At 48.3% G+C, this 7,426-nt stretch overlaps 1 protein-coding gene across 3 annotated transcripts in view; it reads left to right on the forward strand.

The window, feature by feature from the left end:
• Window positions 1-311: 311 nt before the first annotated feature.
• ELP6 (elongator acetyltransferase complex subunit 6) overlaps window positions 312-7,426 on the forward strand; it is an 18,111-nt gene continuing 10,996 nt past the window's right edge. Inside the window, exons 1-4 of one of the 3 annotated variants that reach the window (XM_037729658.1) lie at window positions 418-505; window positions 2,313-2,466; window positions 2,747-2,825; window positions 3,756-3,826. Coding sequence is in view for 1 of the 3 variants with exons in the window: in XM_017518944.2 (XP_017374433.1) it covers window positions 452-505; window positions 2,747-2,825; window positions 3,756-3,826 (204 nt within the window). In the remaining 2 variants the exon portion in view is untranslated. Of the gene's footprint in view, window positions 506-2,312; window positions 2,467-2,746; window positions 2,826-3,755; window positions 3,827-6,495; window positions 6,532-7,426 lie in introns of those variants that run through there. The other 2 variants (XM_017518944.2, XM_037729670.1) reach the window with 2 other exon arrangements.

The following is a 7,426-nucleotide window of genomic DNA, read 5'->3' on the forward strand; positions in this document are numbered from 1 at the left end:
AATTCCGTGTCGTTTGTTTTCGTTCAGCGATGTAGCCCAAGCTCCTAGGAGTGTGGGACACACAGAAAGCGCCTGACAGCCACGTATGAAGGAAAAGAGGCACGGGGCTGGGCAGAGACCAAAGCCAAGGGAAGTAGAAGACTCGGTCGCGTGAAGCCTTGGGGACCACTGGGAGGGCTCCGGCGCCACGCACATCTGCGCGGAACGAGCCGCCAGAGGTCGCTGTCAATCGCACAGAGAAGCCCCTAGGACTCGATGCACGTCGACGCGCGTGCGCCGCGGCCCCGTCGAGGCGCCCGTCTGATTGGCTGTGGCTGGCTCGCAAAAGGGGCGTTGCGCATGCGCACTCCTCCGCGCGAGCCGTGCTAGTCGGTTCCTGTTGCTCTCCAGCCTCCGTCGTCTCTGCAGCACCCTGAGTTCTCCTCCAGAGCGCTAGTCCCAGGAGCTCGGAATGTTCCCGGAACTTAATAACCTGCTCAACACCACCCCGGACAGGGCGGAGCAGGTAAGAGGTCCCGTGGCCCGGAAGGGGGCGGGGCGTGGCAGGCGGCGGAAGATTGCAGCCGGGAGGCAGGGCGCACGACCCCGGGGAATGGCGCCATGACCGGGCACGGGGGGCCTGGGAGTTGTAGTCCGCGGAGGGTCGACCCAGGCATTGAACTGGAGTCTTGGGCCCGCCGAACTTGGGCCTTGGGCCATCTCGCATATTCTCAAAGGCCGTGCGTGCCCTTAAAAGTCCTTGGGAAGTGGCCGGCGCGGTGGCTCACGCCTGTAATCCCAGCACTTTGGGAGGTCATGGCGGGTGGATCACCTGAGGTCAGGAGTTCGAGACCAGTCTGGCCAACATGGTGAAACCCAGGTCTCTACTAAAAATACAAAAATGAGCCGGGCGTGGTGGCGCATGCCTGTAATCCCAGCTACTCGGGAGGCTGAGGCAGGAGAACTGCTTGAACCCGGGAGGCGGAGGTTGCAGTGAACCGAGATCGCGCCACTGCATTCCAGCCTGGGCAACAGAGCAGGACTCCGTCTCAATTAAAAAAAAAAGTCCCTGGGAAGCACGGCATACAATGAGGTTGGCTTATATTCACAGATGTATACTGGGGCACCCTGTGCGTGTTCATTGGGGCCCCAGGCGCTCAGAGGAGCCTGCGGAATAGGCCAGAAAGGAGAAGGGAGTTCGAATCTCTGCCATCTTCATGGGCGAGCTTCCTAACCGCCCCCTTGCCCGGGAGCATTCGGCGTGTCGTTTTGAACGCTGCTTTTCTTACTCTTTCTCCTCGTGGTCTCTAATAGAACTTAGAAGCTGCTCGCAGCCAGCGTTGGCTTGCACCAGTCTGTTTTTGGCACCACAGGCTGGCCTGTTTTCCACCCTCCTGCTGACACTCAGGGGCACCTCGAAACCTTTCACATTTTAACATGGGAGTAACCTTTCAGGAGCTTTTTTTTTTTGTCTGACGGAGTCTCGCTTCGTCGCCCGGGCTGAAGTGCACTGGGCTCGATTTTGGCTCCCTGCAACCTCACCTCCCTGATTCAAGTGATTCTCCTTATTCAGCCTCTCCAGTAGCTGGGATTACAGGCCTGCACTACCACACCCGGCTAATTTTTTTTTTTTTTTTTGTATTTTTGTTAGAGACGGGGTTTCACCATGTTGGCCAGGCTGGTCTCAAACTCCTGAGTTCAGGTGATCCACCCGCCTCTGCCTAAGTGATGGGATTACAGGCGTGAATCCAGCCTGGTTTTTTCATCACTTTGTCTTCCTGATGAAATGGTAAGCTCCTCCAGGCAACCAGGATACTATGTGTCTAAAGCCTTTTTATGACCCCCTAGTGCCAAATTATAGCTTTCAGTGGATCCTTGTGGAATTTAATTGCCAGGCAGTTCTTGTCCAGATGACTCTGATTACCTTGCCAGTTACTACTGGCACTTCCAAAGTCAGCCTAGGGCCAGATGAGAGAATGGACTGACTATGCAGGTGAGCACCAGGAAATGACAGCACCCAGGATAACCCTGAAGGTCTGACAGTGTGATCTTTCATATTATAAGCGAAAAAACCTGAAGCCCAGAGAAGTCAGGCATTTGCGGAAGGTCACACGGCAAAGAGCTGGTATACATATCACGTGATGCTGACCTTTCCTGTCACTGACAGAGGTGACTGGAGCAGGACACCCAGGCTTTGCAGAGACCACCCTCAGAGGTCTTTCTAGGACTCTCCATGATCACACCTCTGTCTGAAGCAGGGCCATTGGGTAAACTTCGTTATCAGACATCTCTATCAATAACTGCTTCTTCCTCCCCTCTCCCTCACCCTGCAGAACAGAATGGCATCAGAATATAAAGTATTTGGCTGGGAGGTCTTTTGAAGGCCTCTTCCAATCCTAGCAGTCTGATTTTCATTGGAGTCTGATGGTAAAAGCATCCTTTGTTTAGGATCCCATTCTTCCTAAGACTGGTTCCTGAGTTACTAAGGTGAGGAGTGAGGAAGAGAAATAATTTTATTCTCTGTTTTGCTTTGAGGAGATGGAGGCTAAGATATGCTTGCCTATCATGAGTAACAATAAGTGATAACTTTAATCATGGATTTTCTGTAATTTTGACTTATTTTCTTTTCAGGGTAACCTTAGCATATATAAAAAAATAAACTCTTAAGGTGTAGAAATTTAGGTGTGGACATAATTGACTAGATTTCCACACTAAGCTGACCTCTTTCCAGGGAGTCTAACCTTTTTGTGTTCCTCATAACTTTTAGGGGAAACTGACTCTACTCTGTGATGCCAAGACAGATGGCAGTTTCCTTGTACACCACTTTCTCTCCTTCTACCTCAAAGGTATGCAACTTGTTGATGCTGTAGAAAAGAAACCCAAGGGGAGTACAGAAATAATAAAAACCAAAACTGTTTCACATTTTAACGTAGGAGTAACCTCTTACTTCTACATTAAATAAGAGCATTTACAAGCCAGGCCTTGGTGTTGGGATACCTAGGGGGGCTATTTTATTTATTAATACTGGGCCCTCTAGTTCCCTCCTCAGCCCTGACAAAGAGTGGCATGTGCTCCCTGTTTCTGTGTCCTTCCCCTTCTTCACCCACTGTGTGGACATCGTCTCACTGAGGTCCTGTGTGGCCTCCTGATTTTGTTGCTTCTTGGTCTTTGTGTATCTTGAGGTCTCTGGGTGCTCGACCCTATTGACACTTTGTCCTGGCAGTAGATGCTTCTTAAAGAACATGTCTGCTGCATGGCTGGGCCCAGTGGCTCACGTTTATAATCCCAGCGCTTTGGGAGGCCCGGATGGGAGGATTATCTGTGGTCAGAAGTTTGAGACCAGCCTAGGCAACATAGAGTGACCCTGTCTTTACAAAAAATACAGAAATTAGCTGGGCACGCCTATAGTTCCAGGTACTCTGGAGGCTGAGGTGGGCAGATCCCTTGAGGCCGGAGAGGTTGAGGCTGTCATGAGCCATGTTTGTGCCACTCTAGCCTGGACAACAGAGCAAGACCATCTCAAAATAAGTAAATAAATAAGCGCCTAGTCCTACATCTGACATCTAACAGAAATATATCTTAGAATCAGCAGAATAAGACGTAACTGTTAAATAAGAAAAAAGTACATCTTTTTTCAGAATCATATTCTGTATGTTGGGTTGCAAAGCCCCTGAGTCTCTAGATTTGCCTCAGTGCTTTTGTTTCCAGAGGTACGACGTCAGTGAGACTGGTTGTAAGCAGAGGATTTATTTTAAATGAATTATTTTCTTTTCTAGCTAATTGTAAAGTCTGCTTTGTGGCACTCATCCAGTCCTTCAGCCACTACAATATCGTGGGACAGAAGCTGGTAAATATTTTGGTGCTCCATGGTGAGATCCCTGAGTGGGTGTGTGTGTCACGCATGGTCAAAGCTTGGCTTTCCTGTTTGCTTTGTACAGAACTTAGTGAAGGAGGGACTAAATGAATCTTGGGATCCTGAACTCCTTATCTGAAGGGCAAAGGTAGCATCTGAACGTGTTTCATTAATTGAGACTTTGTAGAACCAGACCTGCTCTTTGTAGATGTTAATTAATCAAACCCTTCTCTACTTATTCTGGACCAGTTAAGATTTTCTCCTTCTCCACGAAAGTTTTGATTTTCATCCTCCTTGGTTGGAGCTCCCATGTTGCTCTGCTGCGAAATTGGATGCCCCCCACTGTCTTTCCTTAAGTCTAGGGCATCAGACCCCAATGTGGGGAGAGACACTTTCGTTTCCTGCCCCTCACCACATCAGACACAGGCAGGCAAGAATCAGATGGCCAAGAGGCTGATGAACTTCCTGACCTAACCTGGGCCATTACCCAGGTTAGGTAGTTAGTAAAGACCAGGTGTACTTTACTGCCTGAAAATGGGAGCTGAAGGGCTGTTTTTTGTTTTTGACTTTTTTTTTTTCCAGACAGGCCAGCCATAGAGAGGTAGAGAACCGGGCTATTCTTTAGCAGTGGTCTTTAAAATGCCAGTCTTGGGCCTGGCATGGTGACTCACACCTGTAATCCCAGCACTTTGGGAGGCCAAGGCAGGTAGATTACCTGAGGTCAGGAGTTTGAGACCAGCCTGGTCAACATGGCAAAACCCTGTCTCTACTAAAAATACAAAAATTAGCTGGACAGGTAGTGTGTGCTCCTAGAGTGAGACACCATCTCAAAAAAAAGGAAAAAAATAATCTCTCCCAGAGATGCAGCCCCCGCCAAAAACATAAGCAAATCAAGTCCAGAAATATATAAGCAGAACGATACACCACACTTGGGTTTATTACAGTTTTGCAAAGTTGATTCAACGTTTGAAAATCAACTATTGGCTGGGCATGATGGCTTACGCCTGTAATCCCAGCACTTTGGGAGCCTGAGGCGGGAAGATCATGAGGTCAAGAAATCGAGACTATCCTGGCCAACATGGTGAAACCCTGTCTCTACCAAAAATACAAAAATTAGCTGGGCGTGGTGGCGTACCCCTGTAATCCCAGCTACTTGGGAGACTGAGGCAGGAGAATCGCTTGAACCTGGGAGGTGGAGGTTGCAGTGAGCCGAGATCACACCACTGTGCTCCAGCCTGGCAACAGAGCAAGACTCCATCTCAAAAAAAAAAAAAAAAATCAACTATTGTAATCCACCCTAGGCTGAAGAAACAAATTCATATGATCATATCACTTGATGCAAAAAAAGCATTTGACAAAACCCAAGACCTAGTCATTATAAAAATTCTCAGCTGCCAGGGGTGGAGGCCCATGCCTTTTACCCTAACACTTTGGAATCTGTCACTCATGGGGCATGCATTCTACTCATTTAGTTCTTAGAGGATCCAGGCATGATGGCTCATGCCTGTAATCCCAGCTACTCCAGAGGCTGAGGCATGAGAATCACTTCAGCCTGGGAGGCGGAAGTTGCAGTGATCCAAGATCATGCCACTGCACTCCAGCCTGGGTGAAAGAGCAAGACTCCATGTCAATCAATCAATCAATAACATCCAGTGTTAATGGATGTCTCGCTGTACAGGCACACACCACCCGCCTGGCTAATGGCAGACCAAGTCACTGCCTCTTCTCTGTTGGGCAGAAGCAAATGAGGGGGCAAGAGGATGGTAGATTCTTTCTTTCCCATCCGTTGAAGAGAAGGGAGAACTTCCTGTGTTAGATATCAGGTCAGGAGCCCACGGAGAACAATCAGGATGTAAAGAAAACATGTTGCGTTGGCCAGGTGCAGTGGCTCACGCCTGTAATCCCAGCACTTTAGGAGACCAAGGCAGGCGGATCACCTGAGGTTAGGAGTTCGAGACAAGCCTGACCAACGTGGAGAAACCCCATCTTTACTAAAAATATGAAATTTATATGTATTTTTAGTAAATAATGTACTTATTTACTAAAGTAATAAATAGTATTACTTAGGCAGAAGAATCGCTTGAACCTGGGAGGCAGAGATTGCAGTGAGCCGAGATTGTGCCATTGCACTCCAGCCTGGGCCACAAGAGCAAAACTCTGTCTCAAAAAAAAAGGAAACAAAACATGTTGTATTGCAGGTCTCTGTAGCATGATAGCATGACATTACGGCCACTGGATCTGCGTTTCAGATGAGACGGATGTGTGTTTGCAGTCTAAACTGGCCAATTTTTCTTTTACCTTTGAATGATCAGCGTAGCAGGAATGGCATGCACAGTACTTGGCATGTGAAGTACTGGGGCGTGAGCTTCTATACTCATGCCATATTGTTGCACTTACATAAATACACTGGTAGTGAGCAAGAGCAAAGGTGATGATCAGGAGGCTTTTTCTCTGTCAGCTGCAGCTTTTGGAACAAATGATCCTGGACAGTGGAGGACCCTGGGCGATTTGTGTGAATAAGCAATTGAGACCTGATGTAGGGGCATGGAAAGTCCAAAGAGTTGCATGTCCTCCATCCCTCCCTCCCTCCCTTCCCTTTTTTATAGAGAATGGGTCTGCCTATGTTTCCCAGGATGATCTTAAACTCCTAAGTTCAAGGTATCCTCCTGGCTCAGCCTCTCAAAGTGCTGGGATTACAGGTATGAGTCACCACGCCCAGCCCCATGTGACCTATTTCTGCACAGATGGAGCAGTGGATTATACATTTAGATGCATCACCATCCCTGGGTGTTTGTTAAGATGTAGATCCTGAGCTCTGCCCTCTTCTGGAGGTCTGAAGTTAGACTCAGGGATCTTTTTTTTTTTTTTTTGAGATGGAGTTTCACTCTTGTTGCCCAGGCTAGAGTGCAATGGTGCAATCTTGGCTTACTGCAACCTCCACCTCCCAGGTTCAAGAGATTTGTCTGCCTCAGTCTCCCAAGTAGCTGAGATTACAGGCATGAGCTACCATGCCCGGCTAGGGAGCTGCATTTTAATTAGGCGTCTTAAAGGGGTGCTTAATTGGATGGCAGTTCATGAAGAACCATGTTTAAGAAGTCCTTGACGCCAAGCACAGTGGCTCACACCTGTAATCCCAGCACTTTGGGAGGCCGAGGCGGGTAGATCACTTGGGTCCAGGAGTTCCAGACCAGCCTGGTCAATATGGTGAAACCCTGTCTCTACTGAAAATAACAAAAATTAGCCAAGTGTGGTGGCACATACCTGTAATCCCAGATACTCAGGAGGTTGAGGCACAAGAATCATTTGAACCTGGGAGGCAGAGGTTTCAGTGAGCTGAGATTGCATCACTACACTCAGGCTGGGCAATGGAATGAGACTCTGTATCAAAAAAAAAAAAATCTTGAGCTTCAAGTCAGTGACGAGTAAAAAATGAAAAAGAAAAAAATGTAGTCCTGGTCTGAGCAGGGATAAACATACTAAATTTGCCGGGCGCGGTGGCTCAAGCCTGTAATCCCAGCACTTTGGGAGGCCGAGGCGGGTGGATCACGAGGTCAAGAGATCGAGACCATCCTGGTCAACATGGTGAAACCCCGT

Source organism: Cebus imitator, unplaced genomic scaffold, assembly GCF_001604975.1.
Source record: "Cebus imitator isolate Cc_AM_T3 unplaced genomic scaffold, Cebus_imitator-1.0 Scaffold0, whole genome shotgun sequence".
Taxonomy (NCBI): domain Eukaryota; kingdom Metazoa; phylum Chordata; class Mammalia; order Primates; family Cebidae; genus Cebus; species Cebus imitator.